General features: G+C 48.1%; 1 protein-coding gene across 2 annotated transcripts in view; it reads right to left on the reverse strand.

Moving 5' to 3' along the window:
* Positions 1-133: 133 nt before the first annotated feature.
* Positions 134-27,289, reverse strand: part of GTF3C3 (general transcription factor IIIC subunit 3) — a 33,386-nt gene continuing 6,230 nt past the window's right edge. The window contains exons 6-19 of one of the 2 annotated variants that reach the window (XM_077319286.1): positions 25,558-25,723; positions 23,559-23,706; positions 22,709-22,781; positions 21,117-21,185; positions 19,490-19,593; positions 17,967-18,138; positions 14,527-14,729; positions 11,862-11,963; positions 9,216-9,351; positions 8,056-8,293; positions 6,926-7,116; positions 3,840-3,964; positions 3,426-3,578; positions 134-1,176 (exon numbers count right to left, since the gene is read on the reverse strand). In XM_077319286.1, the coding sequence (XP_077175401.1) occupies positions 1,054-1,176; positions 3,426-3,578; positions 3,840-3,964; positions 6,926-7,116; positions 8,056-8,293; positions 9,216-9,351; positions 11,862-11,963; positions 14,527-14,729; positions 17,967-18,138; positions 19,490-19,593; positions 21,117-21,185; positions 22,709-22,781; positions 23,559-23,706; positions 25,558-25,723 (2,003 nt within the window). In that variant the 3' untranslated portion in view covers positions 134-1,053. The remainder of the gene's footprint in view (positions 1,177-3,425; positions 3,579-3,839; positions 3,965-6,925; positions 7,117-8,055; positions 8,294-9,215; positions 9,352-11,861; positions 11,964-14,526; positions 14,730-17,966; positions 18,139-19,489; positions 19,594-21,116; positions 21,186-22,708; positions 22,782-23,558; positions 23,707-25,557; positions 25,724-27,289) is intronic. The other variant, XM_077319287.1, reaches the window with a different exon arrangement.

The following is a 27,289-nucleotide window of genomic DNA, read 5'->3' on the forward strand; positions in this document are numbered from 1 at the left end:
CTGAAGAAGTTCCTCACGATTCACCTGTGTTTACCGTCCTAAGCAATCTGGAATTCGGGATGTTGGGAAAGACAAGGGGCTTGTGGAGAACAGGTTCTGCAGGTGAGCAGGTACACACAGGGACACAGAGATGAGCCATCCATGGATTACTTTGATTACACTTCAATCGACAACATGTTATGGGTAATCTAAAACTTACACACACAAAATGTTTAACCGGCCAAGACTGACAGGACAAGCAGACAACATTAAGACAATTGGAAAAAAGTTTATGAAGCAGAATGGCAACACACAGATGGGTACCCAACTGTCTCACTAGGTTTACACCTGATCCAATCCGCAAGACATCTGCTCTAATAACCAGAGAATGGACGCTGAATGTCTACGGGAAGGGTAGTCAAACTGCGGCCCTCCAGATGTCCATGGACTACAATTCCCATGAGCCCCTGCCAGCATTTGCTGGCATGGGCTCATGGGAATTGTAGTCCATGAACATCTGGAGGACCACAGGTTGACTACCCCTGGTCTACGGGACAGACCCGTGGAAGGGTGAGTTAGAAGACAACGACTCCCCTCCAACCAGTGCAGTCTCTAAGTAGTGTGCATTTTTCTGCAGCAGAGATGCCTGAACTGTGGCTCTCCAGATGGACTCATGGCAATTGTACTCCATAGAGATCTGGGCTAGAAAAATCTGGGCTATACCTGGGTTAAAAAAAAAAAAGTCTGACTCCTCTTAAGAAGAACAACTCATAATGCTGTTTACACTGTTTCTCTGTGTCCCCCCCTCTCCGCCCCAATAGAAAATATCTAACTGAGTGGGGTAGAGAGTCTGGATACCCTCTCCCCCATTCCTGTGGGGAACATACCTCGAAGCCAGTGAGGAAAAGTACCGCAAAACTAACAAGCCAATATATATATATATTACACCAACAAATGCCGTAGTTGTACAGGTCCGAACTCTTCCTCTTGACTTTTCACATACATCCGTGTCCCCCTTCAAAGGGCGGGGCCTCGTTCCTCACAGTTCACTGGCCTCTTTCCCGTTATTTTTCGTCACACTTCCCCATAGGTATACAGCAGCTTCCGAGCCATTCTGAGATTCCCACTGCTCTGATAGATGAGTGATAAGTTGAAGGCGATGTCTCTTCGCAAGTCCGTCTGGTCAGGCTCTATGCCCTGATTTTCAGAGAGGGGAGGGGGAAAAAACACTCAATCAGCCCCCGAGGAAGCCAAACAAGACAGACTGCAGTCCTCCTGCACCTTCACATATGTATGAACAGCCAAAGCAATGCTTTTATACATTTGCTATACTTCCTCCAATAGGTTTCGAGAGCTGGTTTCCCCTCCAAAACATAACTCCTGAAGGCATGTCTGCAAAACAACAATTCTATTTGTTTTGTCTGCAGCCTCCCTGAGCAGACTTATGTGGGCGCAGTGGCTTTTAAAGCAAGCAAGGGCTCTCCTGTGGGTACACGCTGTTAGGGAAACGGCAAATTATTTTGACAGTGGCTTTCCTTTGCAGTGCAGTCGCTCCTCAGCATGTATGCTATATACCAGGGGTAGTCAAACTATATAGCAGGGGTAGTCAAACTGCGGCCCTCCAGATGTCCATGGACTACAATTCCCATGAGCCCCTGCCAGCATTTGCTGGCAGGGGCTCATGAGAATTGCAGTCCATGGACATCTGGAGGGCCGCAGTTTGACTACCCCTGCTATATACAGATTGATTAGGTTCATTTATTTGTTATCACTGTAGCATTTTCTGGCTTTTCCAATCAAAGAGGCCCCCTTCCAGATTTAGTAACTATGACATATGTGGTGTTGTCTTTAACGTCATATGGATTTTCAAATGTTTAAACCTACCAGGGTTGATCTGAGGCTTTTAGTCTGCCAATTATTGCTCACAGCTGCAGACTATTGTTAAGATTATATATTTATTCCAAAGTGTGCAAAATCTCTCCTTTATAAACATAGGCACAGTCTGCTCTCAAAGCAGCAAATATTTCGATTACAAAGTCCTGAATCTATGTAACATGATACTGTTAAATCTATCTAGGTTAAGAGCCTTGACCCAATAAATATAGGACCAAGAATTCAATCTCTCTCTGTCAATAACCTTGAACCACATTAAAAAAGGAGCAAATGCAATTTGGCCTCCAAGGCCTTCCTCAGTGGTCAAATTGTTGAATTTACACCGTAAGATGTAAACGTGTGAGTGCCAAAGAAGGTTGATTATAAGGCAATCCGATATTCTGCATGGCAAAAAGAATGAGGTTGTGTCAAAAGTTTTGTTAAGACTTTTAAGTGCACACATCCAGGGAATGTGCATTCAATAACGCCTTCTACCCACGGTTACCAAAACCTTAGGAGTATCAACCTTTAAGAGAGCCAGTTTGGTGTAGTGGTTAGGAGTGCGGACTTCTAATCTGGCATGCTGGGTTCGATTCTGCACTCCCCCCACATGCAACCAGCTGGGTGACCTTGGGCTCGCCACAGAACTGATAAAACTGTTCTGACCGAGCAGGAATATCAGGGTTCTCTCAGCCTCACCCACCCCACAGGGTATCTGTTGTGGGGAGAGGAATGGGAAGGCGACTGTAAGCCGCTTTGAGCCTCCTTCGGGTAGGGGAAAGCGGCATATAAGAACCAACTCTTCTTCTTCTAATTGAATTGCTGGCCCAGTTTTATTAACCCATACATACTTAACTGAGTTTCAATCCAGTGGCACCTTTAAGACCAACAAAGTTTTATTCAAACTTTTTTGCAAACACAAACATTATGAAGAAGTGTGCTTGCGCACAAAAGCTTGTATCCTGAATAAAGGTTTATTGGTCTTCCAGGTGCCCTCGGACTCAAATTTTGTTCTGCTGCTTCAGACCAACCCAGCCACCTGGCTGGATCTATCTTAATTGTATCGTGTTACATAAATGCAGGACTCTGAAGTCTAAGGACGTCATAGTGAGAGGTGGTATACAAGTTCAATGAATGAATGAATGAATGGTCACTGCTTCATGGGTTGAATGTTTTTAAACTAGAATTTTAGTGTACTTTGAAATAAAGTAAACATAAAGGTATCCCCTGTGCAAACACTGGGTCATGTCTGACCCTTGGGGTGACGCCCTCTAGCGTTTTCATGGCAGACTCAATACGGGGTGGTTTGCCAGTGCCTTCCCCAGTCATGACCATTTACCCCCCAGCAAGCTGGGTCCTCATTTTACCGACCTCGGAAGGATGGAAGGCTGAGTCAACCTTGAGCCGGCTGCTGGGATCGCCCAGCCTCATGGTCAGAGCTTTGGAATACATATAGTTTAATTTGTTTCTCAGAATTTTCTCACGCCACCTTTGGGAACCCCACTTCGTTGTTACTTTGGGTTGGGGTCTTTCCCCTTTCGTTTCAGTTTGTCAGTTTGCCCAGTGACAGGTACCTCCAAGACCAGCGGGGGAAGCTGCAGGGCCTTCTTGTAGTAGTGAATTGCCAGGTGGACCAATCCCATTTGATGAAGACCGCGGCCTAAATTGTACAAAGATTCTTGGCAAGATCCCCGGAGGTGCAGGTACCGGTGAAGGAAGAAGAAGCCCTGCATACAGAAGAGAAAAAAAAAAAGAGTACAGCACAGAGTCAAAATGGGAAATTACTAGAATCGGTAACTCAAGAAAACTCCTCCCCTGCTACAAATTGTGTTACTCTTGAAGGTCCTCCTAGACTGGGGCTCTTTTCTACTAATTTCTGATCTGCCATCAATAGAGAAAGCTGCACACATTTTCAGCATACCCCACCCCTGAGCCATGCCTCTAACATGCAAGAGAAGAGCATGTTACATGCATGCAGCCTTACTGACCTGGACTATGAGCGCATGCCTCTTTAAGACATACTTCTGAGACGCCATGTGGATGAACGTTAGCCCTATACAGAGGCTGTAGAGGGGCTCCTCTGGATTAGTACGGAAAGCTTGTACATATTGCCCTAGGAGGAAAAGAGATGGCGAGATGACACTCAGATTTCTCTTTCAAACATTTCTTCCATGACATAAAACTTTCCAACAGTTACAAGAAGAAACAGTCAAGTTACACTGCTTTAGAAGAAGAGTTGGTTCATATATGCCGCTTTTTTTTACCCGAAGAAGTCTTAAAGTGGCTTACAGTCGCCTTCCCTTTCCTCTCCCCACAACAGACACCCTGTGAGGTGGGTGAGGCTGAGAGAGCCCTGATATTCCTGCTCGGTCAGAACAGCTTTATCAGTGCTGTGACTAGCCCCAAGGTTACCCAGATGGCTGCATGTGGAGGAGCGGGGAATCAAGCCCAGCTCAGCAGATTAGAAGTCTGCGCTCCTAACCACTACACCAAGCTGGCTCTTAGGTGGCTAAGAGATAAACACGCTGCTAGGACTGGCATACATCCTCAGCAGGCTGGTACGCCTTGGCCAACGACTTATGGCACACGCGCTTGGTCTAGTTTAGGCAAGCCCGACCACACATACTCTTCTCAGCCAGACAACATACCCGCCCAGACCATCATTTTATGTGCTCCAGCCTGACAAACTGGGCACCTGCAAGGAAGACGGATGGTCTGCCTGATAGTGTAACCTTGTTCTCCCCCTTCCATTGTATTCCTGATCGGTTGTCAACAGAACCTAACTGCTTCCTCACTTAGCTTCATTGTTTCTAGTCATGACTCACCCTTGCCACTCTGCCAGGGAGGAATTTCCCCTTGTAAGATGCTAGAGGGCAAGAAGTTTCCTATTGTGCAGGATGGCCACTTTTCTCCTGGTTAATTACTGCCCCTCCCGAGCCATCAGCTAGTCCATCCAAGAGCAATCATCCTTTTCTCCTGTGTATGTGCTGCTCCCAGCACCCTGCAACGAGGTATACCGGCAAGCCCAATTGCCACTCTGGACCCTCAAATCCATCCAGGTTGCCCATCCCGTCACCTGTTGGTTTGTGTCGGACTGTCTCTGTCTCTGCTTCTATTCTATCCTTGACTCTATTAATTCCCATGGCTTATTTCCTCTTGTTAGTGTGCTAGTGTGTTTGTTCTATGTCATTCTAAAGTCAATTTTGTTCACTTCTTGTCTATAATAAAGCTTACTTATTATTTCATTTGATGTATGTTGTCTGGCTTGAGTTCTTAAGGGGACAGTTACCATAGGCAAACAGATTCTTCCCCTCATTACCTGCCTCTCACTAGCTATTCCCTACAAAATACACGTCTCCTGACATGCATTTTGGGTAACAAACTCCAGAGCATCCTGAAGGAGACATCGCTGTCTTCCCATTTATCTGTAAGAAGCTGTGTCTCTCTTTCTCCTTTTCTTGCCATTCAAGCATCATTCGATGCAGGACGCGGGGGTGAGCCAGGACACAGGAACCAGTACTCTCTCAAGGCCTGGGATTGTCAGGTAGTAGAAGGAAAAGTAGAACAGCTCACTTTTTACTACCTGAAGGAGTCTCAAAGCAGCCAGCAATTGCCTTCCCTTCCTCTCCCCATGACAAGCACCCTGTGAGGTGGGTGGGCTAGAGAGAGCTCTGAGAGAACTGGGACTGGCCCAAGGTCACCCAGCTGGCTGCCTGTGGAGGAGGAGTGGGGAATCAAACCCAGTTCTCCAGATTAGAGGCTGCCACCCTTAACCACTACATCAAGCTGGCTCAAGGAAGGAAGCTGGCCGTCCTTCACACAGTTCCCATTACTGCTTTCCTATAGGCTCAATGACATGACTTTCAGTCTGTTAATCATTGGTTAATTAGGCGCATTAATGGCCTGTTTTCACAGTGCTCCCTAAGTCTCAGTGGAACAGTGTCCACTTGCATCTGCAGACACATGATGTTCTGATATCAAATATAGCTATTATCTACATCAGGGGTAGTCAACCCGTGGTCCTCCAGATGACCATGGACTACAATTCCCATGAGCCCCTGCTAGCGTTTGCTGGCAGGGGCTCATGGGAATTGTAGTCCATGAACATCTGGAGGACCACAGGTTGACTACTCCTGATCTACATCACGGTTCCCCGGTGTGGCAGCCACCAACATCTTTCTTGGACCCGCCAAATTTATTTTAAAAACTGAGTGAGTGGGACTTTTGGTCCAGAAGGCTCCTGATTGCTCATGGGAGAGCTCATTGGCTGACACATTTTGTGGTACTCAGAAAATGTTTTTAGAAAGTAGCCCAGGCCAGGTGGGGCTATTAGCGCCAGAGATTTGGTTGGATGTGCAGATTTTTTAAAATGGTGCTTCAGCAAAGCACCAAAGCACAAGGATCTTCATTGTGTGAAGCTGTACATAAGAAAATCATTTTCATACAATACGGTTGATGATAAAAGGCCAGTGTCTTCTCACCAGACAGCCAGCTTGGTGTAGTGGTTAAGAGTGTGGACTTCTAATCAGGAGAGCTGGGCTTGATTCCTCACTTCCCTCCCACATGCAGCCAGCTGGTTGACCTTGGGCTCTCCACAGCACTGATAAAAGCTATTCTGACCGAGCAGTAATATCAGGGCTCTCTCAGCCTCACCTCCCTCACAGGGTGTCTGGTGTAGGGAGAGGGAAGGCAATTGTAAGCTGCTTTGAGACTCTCTCGGGTAGAGAAAAGCGGTATATAAGAACCAACTTTTCTTCTACTGTCAAAGACCTCCTGCTAAACACAGCTCCTGTCTGAAATGCTGAAGAGTAACTAGCACGCACGACCTCGTCGTCTGACAGTTTGTGTCTGGCTCCGCCTCTTACGGCAGCCATTTTGTGGCTGTGTCCACCACGCTGCCTCAGAATTCCAAAGGGGCCTGCAGGATCCAAAAAGTTGGGGGCCCATGATCTACTTCTACAGAAAAAAATGGGGTCGGGAAAGGAATCATACAACAGGAGTCGTCACACGGAAAGATCGATCGTGACCTCAGGTTGTGCATCTAACATTCCGAGAATCCTGGCCCCAAGCTTACCGAGAGCATGCTTGAAACTGCCGGACACGAAAGCATTGTGGCCGTTTAAGATGCAGAGCGCGAGGTTGTCGGTGTTTTTCAGCATCAGGCGCAGGCAGAAGCGGTGGTGCCGGACGTCTTGGGAGTGCATGGTGATCTGGTTGAAGATATTCCAGAGCTGAGGTTTGTTGACGTGCTCCATGACCATGATCCTGGGAGGAAGAAGTGGGCAGATTTTACCCAGACAGCACACAGCAGACCAGGTGGGTCGTTCTACGTTCTTCAGAGAGCAGGACCTGGCTTGGATGTGAACTGGACCACGCACCGCTCATACAGTGGAGGAACTTCATGCAATTCTTGTTCTTTGGGAACAGGGAAGAGAGTGGAGCAACCAGACCAACACTCAGATGAACACGGGACAAGAAGTCTAAACTCTGTACCAAGGGTGGGCAAACTGTGGCCCTCCAGATGTCCATGAACTGCGATTCCCATGGGAATTACAGTCTATGGACATCTGGAGGCACACAGTTTGCCCACCCCTGCTCTATATCAAAGGCTAATGTTGAAAGACAGTGTGGTGTACTCGTTAGTGTGTCGGAATAGGATTTGGAAGACCCCACTTCAAATCCCTGCTTGGCCATGGAAGCTAGCTGGGTGGCCCTCGACAAGTCATATATTCTCAGCCTAATCTACCTCAAAGGATTGTGAGTATAAAACGGAGTACGGATTAACCTAAACCGCATTGGGTTTCCATTGAGGAGAACAGAGGTATATGTATACAGAAGTATCATGAGAAAGGGGTGCCGTTGGCCACACCTCTGGCCTTCTGTTTCCTTTGGCCGGTTTCCTTTGCTTCAGAAGACCTTTACGAGTGGACTAATGAAGGGGAAGGGAGAAGATATTCTGAAGAGGTTGCTGCTGCCATGGCAACTTTTATGAAAAGCTCTGAGTAGACAATCTAATGTCCATTTGCCAACCAGAAGCTTTGTTGGGCAAAAGCCCCGCCTCCTGTCTAATAACACTTGGTACGGTGCCAGAAAAGGTGTCAATGGAAACGATGGCCCCTACAGGTGCCATACTGGGGCCCCTTGCTCTAAAGGAGACCTGCTTTGCTCAGTTTCAGCTCTGCACAGCTGCTCCAGAGGACTCACCTGATGTAATTGTATGCTTTTCTGAAATTCTTGTCCAGAATTGCTGCCGAGAGGCCAAAGTATTCCAGTTCTTTGCGCTTCTGCCGGTCGTCATAGAAGGAGTAGTACTCCAGCGAGGAGTCCACAAGGAGTTCGGCCTCCTTGTAGCGAGCGAGATCGCAGAGTGCGTAGATGGCCTTCAGGAGGAGGTTCCACCAGTCATCCTTCGGCAGCACACTGGTCAGCACCATGAAGATCGCTGGAAGAACAGGAATCAAGAAAGAATGCCAGAATCATTTAGCAGGGCCTGACCTGAGACCTTTGGTCAAAGGAGGGAAGGTCGCTAGAACAGAGCAACAAGCCAGTCTATGCTAAAATGTAGAATTCACTGCCAGAGGGTTACAGTGGCGGTCACAGGAATAGAGAGTACCCAAAGGGGATTAGGTAGACTTGTCCTCTGGGAATCTATGCTGCTAGCCATGGAACCTGAAGGGAACCTCCACATCCGAAGGCACTAATCCTCTGAATCTCAGAAACAGGATGCAACCACAAGGGAAGACCTCAGCCTCTGTGCCCTGTTGTTGGCCATCTAGAGAAAATGGTTGGTCGCTGTGTGAGAAAAGATGTTGGACAAGATGGACCATTGGTTTGATCCAGCATTGGTCTTGTGTTCATATGAAGGCCTCAGCCTCTATGTCCTGTTGTTGGCCCTCCAAAGGAACTGGTTGGATGCTGTGTGAGAATGGAGGCAGGACTGGATGGACCACTGGTCTGATCCAGCAGGGCTCTTCTGATGTTCTTAGGAAGGCCTCAGCCTTTCTGCCCTGTTGTTGACCATTCAGAGGAACTGGTTGGCCACTGTGTGAGACAGGAGGCTGGACTAGATGGATCCTCTCTAGTCTGATCCAATATGGCTCTTCTAAAGGTCCTAAACAAAAGCCAGAGAGAGACGAGTAGCAGCCTCGAATCAAGCCCTGACACAAGGATGGAATGTTTTTGGGGGGCTTCTTGGGATAATCTAATAAATTAAAAACAGAGGATCTTCAGCCTCAAATAACCCTACTCAAAGCAGGAAGCAAACAAGAGGGGATTTGCTTTCTCAAGAACGGTGAACCCTGTGCTTTTTCAGTGTAAACAAACAGTGTGCAACAAATGCCCATACATACACCCACCCACCATACCTTTAGCATCACAGTTGGTGGTTTCCTGATCATCGTTGTCTGAGATTTTATCCCTCGATACTTTAATGAGATAGAGATGCCTCTCTCCGGACTTGGAGCTGGATATTAAACACACCTGAGCTCGGTTCATCGCCACCTGAAAAGCAGTAAGAAAGCCAGCATGGCTGAAATGCATTTGCAGGGAGGGCTTCCTTAAGGGAGGCAGGCTCTCCCTCTCTGGAGATTTTTAAGCAGAGGCTAGAGGGCCACCTGGCAGCCAGGCCAAGTCTGGGCACTGAGGCAGACTAGGAGAGGGAGGGCTGGAAGGGAGGAACAAGGTCTCATCTCCTTTTATATGTACATATATACATATTGTATTATTATATATACAATTTTTAAAATGTAAATATTAAACATTAAAAAGCTAAACAGAACTTATAATAAAAAAGAGAAATAAAGAAGAACAAAGAGAAGGAGAGAGAGAGAGAAATATTGGCTTCAAGTTCTATCTATGATGAATATATATCAAGTTACTTATCCGTTACTCATTCGTAGTCCTCAAAAATATAAATAAGCAGATCAGTGTCTGTCTCTTTCTTACACAGCGAGGGTAAAGCCGACGGCCACTCTGTGGTCTGTGAGCCTTCTACCGATTGCCACAGTAACCTCACACTGAGTGAGCCCCTCCCTAAAACGAAAATTTACTCCATGAGCCCCTGACCTGGTATCGGTTCCCCATGGTCTTGCTAAGTGTTACTGGTGGACAGCTGGGGGTGATGCGGGCAGGGCTTGGTGTCCTTGATTCTGTGGGATTTCTACCGATTGCCACAATAACAGACTCGGTGCAAAGATTGCATTATTGGAAGGAGAGTAGACCTAATCAATATGGTTGTCAAGACTAAAGAACAGTAGCAACGGAGCACTTATATCAGCTTCCGCACGGCTCCCCCCAAAGTTCCAGTTTTCTGCAGGAAACAAGCAAAGTCATGCTGCCAAAACAGCTTCTGCTCCCTGAAGGCCTCCGGCACGCTAAAGGATCAGTCCCGTAATACTGTCTTAACCTCAGAGAGGGCGTTTTTGTTGTTGTTATGTGCGAAGTCGTGTCCGACCCATCGCGACCCCATGGACAATGATCCTCCAGGCCTTCCTGTCCTCTCCCATTCCCCGGAGTCCATTTAAGCTCCCACCGACTGCTTCAGTGACTCCATCCAGCCACCTCATTCTCTGTCGTCCCCTTCTTCTTTTGCCCTCGATCGCTCCCAGCATTAGGCTCTTCTCCAGGGAGTCCTTCCTTCTCATGAGGTGGCCAAAGTATTTGAGTTTCATCTTCAGGATCTGGCCTTCTAAAGAGCAGTCAGGGTTGATCTCCTCTAGGACTGACCGGTTTGTTCGCCTTGCAGTCCAAGGGACTCGCAAGAGTCTTCTCCAGCACCAGAGTTCAAAAGCCTCAATTCTTTGACACTCGGCCTTCCTTATGGTCCAACTTTCGCAGCCATACATTGCAACTGGGAATACCATAGCCTTGACTAAACGCACTTTTGTTGGCAGGGTGATGTCTCTGCTTTTTAGGATGCTGTCTAGATTTGCCATAGCTTTCCTCCCCAGGAGCAAGCGTCTTTTAATTTCTTTGCTGCAGTCCCCATCTGCAGTGAGTCTTGGAGCCCAGGAAAATAAAATCTGTCACTATCTCCATTTCTTCCCCATCTTCCCCATCTATTTGCCAGGGCGTTTTTACACACGTTAAATCAGGGGTAGTCAACCTGTGGTCCTCCAGATGTCCATGGACTACAATTCCCATGAGCCCCTGCCAGCGAATGCTGGCAGGGGCTCATGGGAATTGTAGTCCATGGACATCTGGAGGACCACAGGTTGACTACCCCTCTGTTAAATGATGCAGGTTGAATCCACTTTGGCTGTCCTTTTGCACAGTACAATCCAGCTGCAAAATGCACGGAGGGTACATTGGAAGTGCTCTATTTAGCGTGGGTGGAAGTGGCCAGAACCTATAAGTGGACAGAATTGTTGCGGCCTTTTTGGTTTGTGAATCGGGAGCACCACTTTTAAAGTTTTGCCACTGGCCGCATGGGCACAATGGGACACTAGGTGCTGAGCTGTCAGGATCAGTCCCTGTTCTCTGCCATGATTTCTGTTCAGTGAACCTGTCTGACTCCATCTTGATTATTGCAAATATGCTTTGTCCTTTGTAACCCATGTATTCACTAAGTTCCCATGTAAGCAAAACCCCTTGTAGTTGTCCCCTTTTCCCTGCTTTGATCCCTGCCTTTTCACACTGCATATTCCCCCCCTTACTGTGAAACATTGTTGCAAGGACCCTGCGGTTCCTGTATCAGCTAGCCTGTGGCGCCGGCTTGACCAAGGCCGCGCTAACTTCAACACCTCTGGCAGGAAGCCTGGGATGGCATCTGGGAGAGGGGCCTCCCCCCTCCCTTGGGAACGCTCAAGTTTGGGGCGGGAGAAAAGTATTGATAAGTGCCTGCTGTTCTTGTATCAAACAGATTTGACTTCTAACGTTATAGTGACTAGAACTACTTCCAATTAAAGCTTTCTTTTCACAGAAGTTTTGTGAGTTTTGTTAGCGCTTGACAAACGAGGGTTAGAACGAAAGGGTACCACATTGCAGAGAGGAAATGCAAGGGTTTGGCCTACCTTCAAGAGCATGGCCAGCATGGTGAGCAGAGAATCCACATAGCCATACATGTTGCCCTGAGAATGCAACAGTGTCGAACGATGGAGAAGCAGTTTCAATTCCTGATAGTTAAGGAAAGACAAAAACATTCACAAAAGCCATCATTTGCATAAGAAAAATGACAAGCATCCATGCTTCTAGGTAGCAGTGTGTGCGAACAAGATCTTACAGGTACATGGTAAACTAAATACAAACAGTCAGTGTGATGCAGCTGCAAAAAAACAGGCTAAGGTGGTCTTTCGGTATATCAACTGACGCATAACGTCCAGATCACAAGATGCTATGCTCTGCATTGGTCAGGTTGTAACTGAAGCACCGTATGCAGTTCTGGAGACCTCACTTGAGAAATGATGTGGGCAGAATGGGGTGAGTGCAGAAGATAGCAACCAGCAAGATCGAGGGCAGGGAGCTGTTCCTACTGGCCGAGGAAAGGACTCAAAAGAATGGCTTTATGTTAGAAGAAGAGTTGGTTCTTATATCCTGCTTTTCTCTACCCAAAGGAGTCTCAAAGCGGCTTACAATCACTCTCCCTTTCCTCTCCCCACAACAGACCCCCTGTGAGGTAGGTGGGGCTGAGAGAGCTCTGATATTCCTGCTCAGTCAGAACAGCTCTATCAGTGCTGTGACAAGCTCAAGGCCACTGGACTGGCTGCATGTGGGGGAGCTTGCTGCCTTGCCAGATGAGAAGCTGCCACTCTAACACCGCACAGGCTCTTATGGGCAAAGAGATGCTGGATGCATATTAGGAAAATTTCACGCTAAGAGTTGTTCAGCAGTGGAACTGGCTGCTGCCCAGGGTTGCTGGTGAACTGGGCAATAGGTGATGGCCTTGGGAATTCTGGCCCTACTGGGGGACTTCCTGAGGACACCTGTGTTTTGGCCACCATGTGAGACAATGTGTTGGACTAGATGGGCTACTAGCCTGATCCAACATGGCTTCTCTTTCATTCTTATGTCTGGGGCAGTGATGCTCTTGGTGCTTAGAGGGGGAGGCAGTGGGAGGGTTGTCTGGAGTGATGCCCCTACTGGTAGACCTCCTGATGGCATCTAGATTTTGGCCACCGAGTGCTTGACTGGACAGGTTGTTGACCTGATCCAACATGGCTTCTCTTATGTTCTCCCCCCCTCCCCCCACCCCACCAGCAGTCTCTGAGGAACAGCTGAACACTTGTCCAAGATCTTTGAGGCATTTCCTGAGCTGAGCAGGGAGTCGCACTGGACAGCCCGTCTGATCTTTTTCAGCTCAATGATTCCCTGATTCTACTTAGCCTCTCAAAAGTTCATCCCCCTGGAACTCTTGTCAGTCTTGAAGGTGCTGCTGGAGTCCGTACTGTTCTACCACAGAACCACCCAGCTAGGGGCAATGGTAAGAGTGGCGGCTTCTAATCATGGCGAGCCGGGTTTGATTCCCCGCTCCCCCACATGCAGCCAGCTGGGTGACCTTGGACTAGTCACAAACCCATTCGTTCTGTTCTCACAGAGCAGGGGAGAAGAAGGGAGGTGATCGTAAGCCGCTTTGGATCTCCTTCGGGCTGTGAAAAGCGGGGGAGAAAAAGCAACTCTTCTTCCTGCTGAAACTGAGGGAGAGCGTGTCAAGGACCACAGAGTTCCTCCAGTTGGGCAGGGACATCAGTCTCCATGGGGTGATCCTGTTCACAGTCCCTAGGCCAAGGGAAATCTTTCCAAGCCATTCCCTGCTCCCTGATAGCAAATCCCTCGCAGCAGCAAAGGGGAAAATGCTCAACCCACCATTCCAATAGCTACCCTCAATTTATTGATTTATTTTATTTATATACCACCCTCCCCGAAGGCTCAGGGCGTTCTACATGAAATGGGAAAGCCACAATTTATAGCGATGTGGTAATAACAATGACAACAAGATAGTGATAGTAATAAACATTGTAGAACAATGGCCCCCAACCTTTTTATCACTGGGGACTGGTCAACGCTTGACAATTATACTGAGGCCCGGGGGGTGGGGGTACTCTTTTGCCAAGGGACGTTGCTGCTGCCGCCTGAGCCCCTGCTCCGCTTGCTGTCCTGCTGGCGCCCCTGACTTCCCGCCGCCCGCTGGGGGGTGTTGCCAGCAGCAGCTGTGCAGTGCTACGCCGAGGGAGAGCCCCAGTCATGGCGGCCCCCGAAGAGCACCAAAGGTGAGCCAACGGCAGAGTGGCAGGACAGACCCCGAGGCAGCAGCAGGGAGGAGGACGAGAAGGAGCCGCGGACCAGTTCCTACTGATCCACGGAACGGTCCTGGTCCCCGGACCGGGGGTTGTGGACCACTGCTGTAGAATACTAGGAACATTGATTAACTCGTCCTGAGGCCCAGTGGTTTGGGCAGATCTGTAATGATTGTCAGAGGGAGGCTTGGGGGCCAGTGGGAAGAGGTGGTTCGGATCGACCTTAACCAAATGCCTGGCGGAGGAGCTCCCTTTTGCAGGCCCGCAGAACTGTTCAAGCACAAATGGTTCATCGCGTTAAGGAAGCCAACTGGGGCAAGGCCCTATGGTACCTCCTTGCGCTTCAGAGCCAGGCAGCAAGTGAGGTCACCAGACACACGGGGCCCGGTCAGCAAAACACCACAATTAACAAAGAGACTCACATGGTGACAGAGTCACGGCTCACCTGCTGTGCCGCATTGGCATCCTGCGCCAGCGTGTCCGGGTCGTACATGGGCTCGAGCGCTTCTAGGGCTTTCTCCGGCCGGCCCAGCTGCTGTTGGAGAGTTGAAAGGGAAATCCTGGCGTCCAGGTGCAGGGGGGCCAGGTCGACCACCTTGGCGTAGCTCTCGGCTGCCCGCTCGATGTAGCCCAAGGCCTTCAAGCACTCTGAGAAGAAAGGCAGGCAAAGTCAGGACCAGACCTTCTCCAAGCTTTGCGCCACCGAGTCACGCCCGACCTACAGCAGCCCTAAATATCCAGGAGGATCAAATTATTTTTGTACCTCTCTTCTTCTTGCTGACAGTTTCACTTCAACTACTGTTAAGGTAGCAAGACTCTGTGCACATTTAATCAGGCCACTGATAGAAGGACATGGTCCTACCAAGTCCAACGAAGAAAAAAGAAAGAACGGGTGCTTGGATGGAAAGAATCTTTCATATTTGTGAAACTTCAATGTGTCAAACTTCTTCAGGGGATGTCACTTGAGATTCTCAGGGGAACGTTGCTTTCCCTTCTTTCAGTATTAAACTGAATGAGCTTGATACGAAACATGAATATGAGCGATTCTTTCCCCAGAAAGCACCAAATGTTTAATTAGGTGGAAGAACATGGTCTAATGTTAGTATATGTAATAGTTTTCTTCTTACCATTAAATGTGTATTTTCTGTGCAGACTGTCTGTACGCATTCAATGTGCTGTGTATCGTTGTTATGGCTGGTGTTCAGGAATCGTACTAAACTGAAACGGAAGACCCGAGGGATGGATGACCTCCAAAGGACCCTATCGTCAGCAGCCTTGTTCTGCTCTCACAATTGGGAGGGCTCTCGTGGCTTCATTGACTGACCCCATCCGTCTCATAGAATCATAGAGTTGGAAGGGGCCATACAGGCCATCTAGTCCAACCCCCTGCTCTACGCAGGATCAGCCCTAAGCATCCTAAAGCATCCAAGAAAAGTGTGTATCCAACCTTTGCTTGAAGACTGCCAGTGAGGGGGAGCTCACCACCTCCTTAGGCAGCCTATTCCACTGCTGAACCACTCTGACTGTGAAAATTCTTTTCCTGATATCTCGCCTATATCATTGTACTTGTAGTTTAAACCCTGCCCTCCTCCAAGTGACAACCTTTCAAATACTTAAAGAGAGCTATCATGTCCCCTCTCAACCTCCTTTTCTCCAGGCTGAACATTCCCAAGTCCCTCAACCTATCTTCATAGGGCTTGGTCCCTTGGCCCCAGATCATCCTCGTCACTCTCCTCTGTACCCTTTCAATTATATCCACGCCCTTCTTGAAGTGAGGCCTCCAGAACTGCACACAGCACTCCAGGTGTGGTCTGACCAGTGCCGTATACAATGGGACTATGACATCTTGTGATTTTGATGTGATGTCCCTGCTGATACAGCCCAAAATGGCATTTGCCTTTTTTACCGCTGCATCACACTGCCTGCTCATGTTTAGTTTACAATCCACAAGTACCCCAAGGTCTCGTTCACACACAGTGTTACCTAGAAGCGTATCCCCCATCCAGTAGGCATGCTTTGCATTTTTCTGACCCAGATGCAGAACTTTACACTTATTTCCTGTTGGTTCTCTTTTCCTGCTGCCTTCCGCTGTTCCTAGCATGACTGTCTTTTCCAGGGATTCTCATCTTCTCACGATGTCCCTAAACTACAAGAGATTCAGCTGAGACATTTTAGCTTCTAGGGACAATCTGACCCAGAAACCTCCTCCTTTTTCTTTTCGGCAGCATACGGCATCCCTAAAACTCTCCTCCAATGCCACGACTCAATGGAATCCGCTTTCCTCGTATTACATTCAGGCTGATTTTTCCTGCAGATGTGAGGGTGACTCACTCCCTGTACTAACATATAGTACTTAAATATGACCTGATAGTGTAACTGTTAAGGGAGAAAGGTTATGCTGATCAAGGTCACTATTACATTTGATGCAGTGTTGTGTCCTTCGTAAAGGTTCCAAAACAGTCCCTAAACGTTCAGGGCTATGGACAGTGTCCTTCAGTACCAGGTAAAGGTAAAGGTATCCCCTGTGCAAGCACCGGGTCATGTCTGACCCTTGGGGTGACGCCCTCTAGCGTTTTCATGGCAGACTCAATACGGGGTGGTTTGCCAGTGCCTTCCCCAGTCATGACCGTTTACCCCCCAGCAAGCTGGGTACTCATTTTACCGACCTCGGAAGGATGGAAGGCTGAGTCAACCTTGAGCCGGCTGCTGGGATCGAACTCCCAGCCTCATGGGCACAGCTTTCAGACTGCGTTTCTGCTGCCTTACCACTCTGCGCCACAAGAGGCTCTTATACAGCCCATAGGGTGTTGCAAACCAGTATGCTATGCACTACACGGACCACTAGACTGATGCATTTTGGCCCTTATAGGGCCTTCTTCAAAGCTCTGGTTTTAACACACACCAGTTCTTACTACATATGAAATATGTATAAAGGTAAAGGTAAAGGTATCCCCTGTGCAAGCACCGGGTCATGTCTGACCCTTGGGGTGACGCCCTCCAGCGTTTTCATGGCAGACTCAATACGGGGTGGTTTGCCAGGGCCTTCCCCAGTCATTACCATTTACCCCCCAGCAATCTGGGTACTCATTTTACCGACCTCGGAAGGATGGAAGTCTGAGTCGACCTTGAGCCGGCTGCTGGGATCGAACTCCCAGCCTCATGGGCAGAGCTTTCAGACTGCGTGTCTGCTGCCTTACCACCCTGCGCCACAAGAGGCCCTTTCAGTACCAGGTAGCTGTGCCAAAGCCTGCCTTCTGTTTCAGGAGAAGAAAAGATTTTCACTCCCCAAAGCAGTCCCAAAGTGCCTTACGAGCACCTTTCCCTTCCTCCCCTCACAACAGACACCCTGGGAGGCAGGTGGGGCAGAGGCAGCTCAAGCCAACCAGCTCTGCAAGGACAGCCCTAAGAGAACTGTGGCTGGCAAAATTCTTCCATAGGATTTTCTTCAAATGAATTGGGAATGGAAATACCTTCTCTTTTAACACAAATCCTTTGTTATGGTTATGCCAATAAAGGGGCTTTGACTTTGACTGTCCCAAGGTCACCCAGCTGGCTGCATGTGGAGGAGGAGCGGGGAATCAAACCCGGTTCTCCAGATTAGAGGCCCCCACTCTTTAAGCACTCCACCACGCTGTCTTTCATGCCAATATCCCTCTGTAGCCGGTACATCTCTGATTTTTAAAAATTAAATACAAAATCAGCCCGAACAGATGCTCTGAAATACAGCCCTCCTCACAATGGACAAACCACACAGCTCTCTGTGTATCCCCACCCCCCACCCCAGAGAGCCCCTTGGCACGGCACCATGACTACAGCCTCTTCAGTGACCAAAGGGTGGGTCAGGGTGGGTCAGCAGGGCCTGCTAACCGGAGGAACGGCAATCACCTGCGTGGCGGAGCCAGACAACAGCTAGGTTATATCTTTCCGAGCACACCAGGGAACTCAAGAGGGGAAGCGCAGAATTGTATTCCCCAACATCCAGGAAGGCCTCTGCCACGTCCAGGTACAGATCCCCCATATCCTCAGGGTTTTGTTCCACTAGAGTTGTTAGCAGATGCTGGCCAGAGAAAAATAAAAATGTTAAATCCTTTACCTTGTTCACATTACAAAAAGCCAAATACCGAAAGTTCAGATACATTTTAGATCAGCAGACTACATTATCCTAGCTCAGGAGTGGCCAAACTGCGGCTCTCCAGATGTCAGTGGACTACAATTCCCATGAGGCCCTGCTGGAAGGGGCTCATGGGAAGTGTAGTGCACATACATCTAGAGAGCTGCAGTTTGGCCATCCCCTAGCTTGTATTCTGTTTGCTGACTGACTTAATAGCTTTGTCTCACTAGGAATCATTGCTGTTAAATGCAAGAATTTCTGTTCTTATTCAAAGGGGGTTATCAGGGTTTGTGATCAGCTGACTGACTTGTTCTATCATATTTGTAATCGGCTGAGTCTTAGTGAGAAGACAAGCTATAGATGAAGAGTTGTCTGCAAAACTTTTGACAGGTAAACCTGCAAATACAGGGTCCTAATTGATCGAAAGGAGAAACAAAGAACATATCCCAACTTTCTGCTGCCGAATGTCACCCCCCAGTTGAAACCAGGCATAGGTGGCTTTAAAAGATTAGGTAGATTCATGGAAGAGAGGCCTATCAGTGGGTCTTAGCTGTGGGGACGGAGAGGAACCTCCACATTCAAAGGCACTAAATCTTTGAGTCCATAGCCAGGGAGAAACACCAGGGGGAAGGCCTCAGCCTGTATTGCCCTTTAGTTGGCCCTCTGGAGGAACCGGATGGCCCCTGTGTGAGACAGGATGCAGGACTAGACTATTGGGTCTGATGTTCTTCTCAGAAGAAGACCTCGGCCTCCAACCCGTTGTTGGTCCTCCAGAGGCACTGGTTGGACCTTCACTGGTCTGATCCAGCTGGGCTTTTCTGAGAATCTTAGTATGGCCTTGGTCTCTCTGCCCTGTTGTTGACCCTCCAGAGGCACTGGTTGGCCACTGTGTGACCGTTTATGCACTGGAGGTTTCATGCTGGGCTGCAGGCTGGAGTTTTAGTCGTGGCAGGTTGGCCCACCTCTTCCTGCAACCACACAGAGGAGCTTTTGGCCTGGTGCACTTCATCTGCCCCCGATTAGTGCACCTGCATGGGAGCTGGGGCAGTGAAGTTCCCAGTGCATAAACGGTCTGTGAGAGGCAGGATGCTGGACTAGATGGACCCTCACTGGTCTGATCCAGCAGGGCTCTTCGGTTTAAACAGCAGCCTCTTGGCATCGCATGACAAATAGTTAAAGCCGAGGAGGATTTCAAAAGCCCTCTGGGGACGCCAGGATCTTGTCACCTCTTTGGAATACCAGGGGATCCCCCTGGAAAGCTGCCTCCAGGCCCTCCTTCGTCTGGTTCCATACTTACATTGAGCGGCTCCAAGATGTTCAAGTGCACCAAGCAAACCATGAGCTTCACCGTGATGTCTATGGGGACGCCCTCTGGGATGGAGCAAGTGACCTTTTCTGAAGCTAGAAGGACAACGGGAGGAAATGTCAGCAGTGCCACAATCTTGTTCCAGAGGGCAGTCCGCAGCAGAAGAACCAGATTCGAGTCCAGTAGCACCTCTGAGACCAACCAGATCTTCACAGTTTGAGCTTCCAAGAGACAAAACTCCCTTTGTCAAAGAAGGATCTCCCCTTCTACTTGTGCCTGACGAAGGGAGCTCTGAAGCCCAAAAGCTCATGCTGTCAAAATGTTGCTCGATTTGAATCTAGACATTAGAACTATTTCCCCCCTAACTATGTCTAGGGGTCTTTGCTGACTGCTCCCTCTGAGTTCTACCTACATAGAATCATAAAGTTGGAAGGGATCTCTAGGGACAACCCCCTGCACAGTGCAGGAACTACATGCCTTTTTTGAGTTTTTTAAAAATTTAAATTTCTAAATTGTTATAACAGAAGTCTTCTCTTTTACAGCTCCATATCTCCCGTATTCTCTCGCGTCTAGTTCAGGCTTTCTCAAACCAGGCTTTTCTAAAACCTTGGGGTTTCTTAATGGCCCTGGAAGGGTTTCCCAAACGAGTGGCAATTAATTAATTTTTGATATCGTTTTAAAATTTGTTAAACTTTTATCAGGTGATCTGACCTGATTGGGTCATGTTGACCTGCCCCCCTCCCAAAATGGTCAGTGATTGGCCTGGAGGGCATGGGAAGGGGAGGGGCCCCGGGTGAGTATGTTCCCAACCATATTCTCACAGTTGCACCATTTCTGGGACTTCTCAAAGCCTGAAGAAAGCTTCAAGGTTTTCTCAATGGTAAAAAAGTTGAGAAAGGCTGGTCTAAACCAGGTATCAAATGGTTGGAACAGGCAAAATCTTCAACAGCATATGAAGAATGTCCTGCAGGGGACTTCAGGGATGTGCAGCTAACAGCTTACACTATTGTTTCCCCCCCTCTCTCTTTTATCCTCTAACAACCACCCTGCGAGGTAGGTTAAGTGGAGAGCATGTGACCAGCCCACAGTGAGCTTCCATGGTGGGGTGCGCGCAGAGAGATACATCTGATAACCACACGCAATTATGGAAAATCCTGCCAGAGCACTTTATCTGCTCCCCTCTTGGATATAGAATCCACATGCTGTTGTTAATAATTCAAAATTTAATTGCATTACATTTGTTGATAATTTTTTATTTAGTGCCTGTGTCTACGATGCGAACCACCCTGACCCCCTGAGAAGGGTGATATAGAGACTCAAGAAATAAATAAATAAGACAGTACGGAGAAAGGGGGTGTTGGCCACAGACTGGGATTTTGGACTGGCCCAGATCCACAGGTCCTTTCTACAGCTGGGGGTGGGCTCATTAAAACTTTCCCCCCCAGGAATTTACAGTACGATTTCTTACAGCAGGGATCCTCAACCTGTGGTCCTCCAGATGTTCATGGACTACAATTCCCATGAGCCCCTGCCAGCAAATGTTGAGGATCCCTGTCTTACAGTACCGCTCTTTTGGACTTTTCATTTAAATGAGCTTTCAATAGAGGAATTCGCTCACAGGCAGATGTGGTTTCCTGTGCGCAATCTTGAGGGTCGCTGGTCGCTTCTTGTCCCTCTTCCATTTCCACTGGAGTGTGCATTTTGGAGTGAGAGTGAAAGAGAGAGAGAGAGAGATTCTGAAAACGAATGCTCTTGTGAATCTGCAACAACTTCATAGGATTGCTCTGGTTTCGCTGCTTTGCTCCAGCCATGGAGCCTTTATTAGCAACAAGACATGCAAAACAGACACACAATTCTAAGAGAAGACCAGGGTACAAGAACCACAGACGCCAGGAAACCGAACGTGCTGAACCACTATTACCACTCATTCTACGATTCTGCCAGCACAAAACCACTGGAAGTAAATTTTAAAAGAAGTGGCTGGAATCACCAGCCCGCTCTCCTAAAGAAGGCTCTGGAACTCCTGGAGCAATAGGAAATGATTCACTGCCAAGCCTATTCCGTAACTTCACACAGAATTCTACAAAACGATGGGAGGCAGAAGCTGCCAAAACAGCTTTTCCGTTTGCAGGTGAAAGGAGGGTGATTTTTGCTGGAACAGGCAAGATAGGCACTGTGTCCGATTCAAAAGCATATGAGGAGATGTGTATTCAGCACGTATTAGGAACATCCTGATAGTTTTCAAACCGTCTCCTCCTCCTATGTTCTGTTTGGCTCTTTAGAGGTTTCCAGCTCTGTTGAGCACCCTTCCCCCCTTGCTTACCTCCAGACTGAACAGAGAGAATGAAAGAACAGAACAATGAGACAGGAACCTCTTTTGCCCTTTTCTATACAGAGTCTTCTACATAAAACTATTTTAGAGCCAGCTTGGTGTAGTGGTTAGGAGTGCAGACTTGTAATCTGGCAAGCAGGGTTTGATTTGCTGCTCCTCGCCCACCTGCAGCCAGCTGGGTGACCTTGGGCTCATCACAGCACTGATAAAGCTGTTCTGACCGAGCAGTGATATCAGGGGTCTCTCAGCCTCTCCTCCCTCACCAGGTGTCTGTTTTGGGGAGAGGAAAGGGAAGGCAAATGTAAGCCGCTTTGAGACTCCTTTGGGTAGAGAAAAGCAGCATAGAAGAACCAACTCTTCTTCTTCTTCAGTAATCTCAGGGCTCTCTCAGCCTCACCTCCCTCACAGGGTGTCTGTTGTGGGGAGAGGAAAGGGAAAGTGACTGTAAGCCGCTTTGAGACTCCTTCTGGTAGAGAAAAAGCAGCATATAAGAACCAATTTGTCTTCTTGCAAGCAGCCTGGTGCTGGTACTCTTGTATATTTAAATTACATCAACAATTTTCCCCGGGTCCCCCCCACACACTGCAGAGCCCCCCCTCCCATACTGTTCCTGAGGGATGCCTGCTGACCTTCAGAAGCACAATTTTGTGGGGATGGGGGGGTCACCATCTATTATTATAGGAGCCACAAACCACATTGCATTTCAAGCAATTTGACTGATCTCTTCATCACACATCACACAGTAACAAATAAGAGAGTTACCATGTCTCTTCCATCCTTAACAGGAAAATGTGCACAGATACCATGCCAAGGAAAGCTTATGTCCTCTCTTGAAAGAACCTCAAGACAATTCAGAGTTTTTGCTGTTTTCAGAGTACCTGTATTCTCCACAGATGATTCCCTTTCTCTCTCAGTCTTCTCGAGCACAATCCCTGAAAAGTCTGTAATAACCTAAAAACAGACACAAGAGAGCTGCATTAGGCTACTGTGAGAAGACAATAAAGGAGAAAAACCCCTAGGAGGCCATTCAAATATTCACGGGGATATGTGGTACAGCCCTCCCAGAGGACCGTATCAGAATTAATATGGGACACTGATGTTTGAAAAGATATCCTGATCAGGAAAGCACAAAACATATCCAGAGGTGAGACAGTTAAAAAGAGAACCCATGATCCTTTCAAAGGCTGATCTGGCTCTTAGAAAGACCACCTAAATCCAAAGCATTGAGATGCCCGCAACTTTTCCTAAGATGCCTGTGTGGTGAAATTTCTGTATTAAGTAGGCTTTATCAGGACACACAAGCTGTATTTACATATTGTTGGTATAATGGAAAGGCCAGGATTCAGGATACCGGCTGAGGATCCCTTTCCCCACTTCCCCCATACCTGACCATGGCCAACCCAGTGTCATTTTTAACCAAGTTCAGATTTCTTTGCCAATCTAAGGGGTCCTACAAGTTTGCAGAACAATTCTGTTTGTCAGAATGGCCCCAATCTATGGATTTAGAATCCGCAGAATAAGCTACAACTGATATGTTATTATACCATTTGTTGTTGTTGTTAGGTGTGAAGTCATGTCCGACCCATCACAACCCCATGGACAATGATCCTCCAGGCCTTCCTGTCGTCTACCATTATACCACATATATCACAAAATAAAAACTGAATTTGTCCTCGGACCATCCTTCTAAGGGCTAGGCTTTGTAGGGCATCAGAGTTGTGTGCTTACCGCCAAAGCTTTGTCATACTGCTTGTTAGAAATATACAGTTCGGCAGCTATATTAACATCCTCCACAGACACAAGGTTCTGGTGCTTGCTGAAGGCTTCCTCCATGATCTCTATCGCGGCAGCAATATCATTGACCTCATAGTAACTCCTAAATCAAACAGAACGTGGACATGAGTTCATAAATATAGGTAAATGAAATCCTCTTGATTTATACATGTCACATCCTTTCCCTGAGAGGGGGGAAAAAACACCTCAAAAATTGGAGATCTTAAGGGTTGAGGCCTTAGACGTCTTGTCCAAAGGAACTGAGACGCAAGGATCAGGGAACGGAGATAAGAGGGGCCAGAAAAGGATGACATCATACAAGGGAGGCGGGAAGTACAGTTTCCAAAGGAGCAACAGAGTGAAATCTGAATCCAGTAGCAACGTTTTCTAATAGCCTGGCCAAACTTGAGTTTATCACAACGGGGAAGCTAAGCAGGGTCCAGCCTGGTTAGTACTTGGATGGGAGACCACTAAGGACGTCCAGGGTGGCTATGCAGAGTCAGGCAATGGTAGGCGCCTCTGCTCATCTCGAAACCCCCCTCGTCCTGCGGCAGGCGTAAGTTGGCTGAAACTTGACAGCTGTTATTGTTATAAGCTTTCCCTGGTCAAGGCTCATGTCTTCATTCGTATCTGACAGAGTGAGCTTTGACTCACGAAACCTGAACTCAAATGTGCTTCTGTTTCTACAGACTGACGCAGCCAACGCATCTTATGTGAGGTAGAATCGGAATCATACAGTTGGAAGGGACCTCCTGGGTCATCTAGTCCAACCCCCCTCACAATGCAGGACACTCACAACCCTATCGCTCATCCACTGTCACCTGCCACCCGCTTGAGCCTCCACAGAATCAACCTCTCAGGTGACTGGCTTCCTTTTCTGATGATGGAACACTCCTCTACTTGAAACCCAGCTTTCCTTTAAATTCCCCCTGGAACTCTACCTCTGCAAAATCCAGTCTGCACAGACTACGAATGCTCTCCTTTGCCTCACACACTTCGTCTTTTGCTCTGCTCCCAAATGCGACACTTCAGGAGTCTGTTCACAGCACCCACCAACCCCTTTCTTGACACCCGTGAAGTGGTTTTAGAACATAGGCAGAACAAAACGGGCCTTTGTCCTGCAGGGCTCCTGACTGGCTGCCACCGCAGCACAAGAATTTTCACTGTGTGACTGAAGTAAAGTGAAACGGCCATTTTATGGCTGGCTCGGCCTCCTGTGGCCGCCATTTTGTAGCAAGCATTCTGTGGCTGTGCTCGCCCACAGGGTCAAAAAGGCTGAGGACTTCTGCCCATGGTCTGTCTTCACTGCAGTCTCCTTTCTGTGATTAGCCCCTCGACCTCAAGCACCTCTTTACTTCTAGTGCCCGTCAGAATGTTCTGCCTCAATGGAGCGTGTAGCCGTGGGCACTCCTCATCCTAAGCAAGGGTGCAATGACAAAGGGTTATTTCAAGCATGAAGCTATCTAACTGAATCAGACCATCATCCGATGAAGGTCAGTATTGTGACAGCTGCTCTCCAGCGTTTCAGGCAGAAGTCTGTCACAACGCTTACCTTCTGCAAGCCTAGCAGAAGCTCTACCATGGAGCCATGGCCCTTCCCCACCACTGGTCCCCTAAAATTACTATTGCTCGCTCAGAGTGGCAACACCTCCCAGGGTCTTCTGGGCACCAACCGGATGCTCTGCCCCTGAGCCACAGCCCCTCCTCTCCGTTCTTCGCATGCAAAGGAAAGTTGACAGCAGGAAAAAAAAAACTTTTTTGAAAAAAAATGGGGTGCACGTTGAACAATCCCCTAGACCAGGGGTAGTCAACCTGTGGTCCTCCAGATGTCCATGGACTACAATTCCTATGAGCCCCTGCCAGCAAATGCAAATGCTGGCAGGGGCTCATAGGAATTGTAGTCCATGGACATCTGGAGGACCACAGGTTGACTACCCCTGCCCTAGATGCTTACTTTGCCATATCCCTGGCCAAATGCATAAAGCGGTCCCCATCGAAAGGGGTAAGGAGGTTCAAAATGCGCCGATAGCCGTCCATTGCCACCTTGTGCTCCCCCAGCTGCTCGTAGAGGCTCGATCTCTCCCATAGGAAGCGCACGTTGGTAGGATCGTATTTCAGGGCTGCAGAGAGAGACAAGGTCATAAAAGAGACAGGGTCATAAAAACCTCAGCCAAGTTCACAGCATCAGTCTGATGAAGGGTTCATACAACCACCAGAACTTGCTTCTAGAAGGTGTTCTCGTAGATTATTGTAAAGGTGGCCATCCAAAAGTATGTGAGACAGGGAGTCGGGACAACTCGCTCTGCATCTGCATAGCCTTTCTAGATAAGGTATTCTCTGGAATAGGGCACATAAGATCACTGAAGGTGAGGGGTTGGTTCTTGCTTGCATGAAAGCTTTCCTGAGCTTGGGGTGGACTAAAGAGTCACAATAATTCAAGCAGAAATTTGGTGGAATTCCAAGACTAGATGACCTTGGGAATGTCTTCAGCCCTTTGCAACTACTAACCTAGACCTTATGCTGAAGCCGGGGTGGACTAGATGACCCTGGGGATGTCTTCAGCCCTTTGCAACAACTATAGACATTATATTGGAGGCAGGATTGGTCTAGATAACCGTGAGGATGTCTCCAGCCCTTTGCAACTACTAACCTAGACCTTATACTGAAGCGGAGGTTGGACTAGATGACCCGGGGATGTCTTCATGACCTTATACTGAAGCCAACAATTTGGTGGAATTAACAGAAATTTACGCTGAAACTCAAGCCTTTGTTTGTTTTTAAGAAGTAGCTCTCTCCTAAAGAAAGCAAAAAATCTAAATCAATGCCACTCTGGGAAATTTTCTCCATGATCTTGGCTGTCCATTCAGATCGGGGAGTCCAATGGGGATCTTCATGTAAATATTTTAACTGTTTTAACAGTTAAACCCCCCACTTGGAAATGGATCCTTAGCCGGAATTTGATAGCGATAGGCCAAGCTCTGTTTTCTAAGTCATATAGGGCTATCAAGGTCAATACCTAAAATTGGACCCCGAAACTATTTGGGCGCCAGCATAGACAGAACAAGACTGGAGTGAGAACGATCCTTACAATCTACTCCAGTCAACATTCTGGCCACAACATTCTACACCAACTGTAGATTCTGGACAGTCTTCAAGGGCAGTCTCACACAGAACGCTCTTCAATAACTGAAGCTAGATATAACCGGGGTAAGCAGCACAGTGGCAAAATCTTTCCTGCCCAGAAAGGACCACAGCTAGCTCAACAGCTGAAGCTGGTGAAAGACATCCCTGGCAGCCAATTCCACCTGTTTATCCAGCAAGAGGGCGTGATCCAACAATATCTCCAGGCTACAAGCCTGTTCCTTTAGGGTGACGTCCAAATGGGACCATGAGATGGCGTGTCTTACAGCAGGGAGATTCTGTTTAAGCAATTAGAGGTGACCCCAGCCAAAGTGCCCAGAGGTGCACCCAAATATGGTATCAGCTTTTATAGCAACTTGCTGATTACTTTCTCAAGCATGCACAGATCACCTTTGGGTTATGCAATCTCTGCTTTTGGGATTGCTCGTCCAACCATCCTGCTCTTAAGCATTCAAGGTGTGTCCACATGCACGAAACAACACCTTTGCCATCCACCTTCAAGGCACCTTTGCAGCTTGATTTTACTGTGTAAAATGGCAAAAGCC

The sequence above is a fragment of the Paroedura picta genome, chromosome 2, assembly GCF_049243985.1.
Source record: "Paroedura picta isolate Pp20150507F chromosome 2, Ppicta_v3.0, whole genome shotgun sequence".
NCBI lineage: Eukaryota > Metazoa > Chordata > Lepidosauria > Squamata > Gekkonidae > Paroedura > Paroedura picta.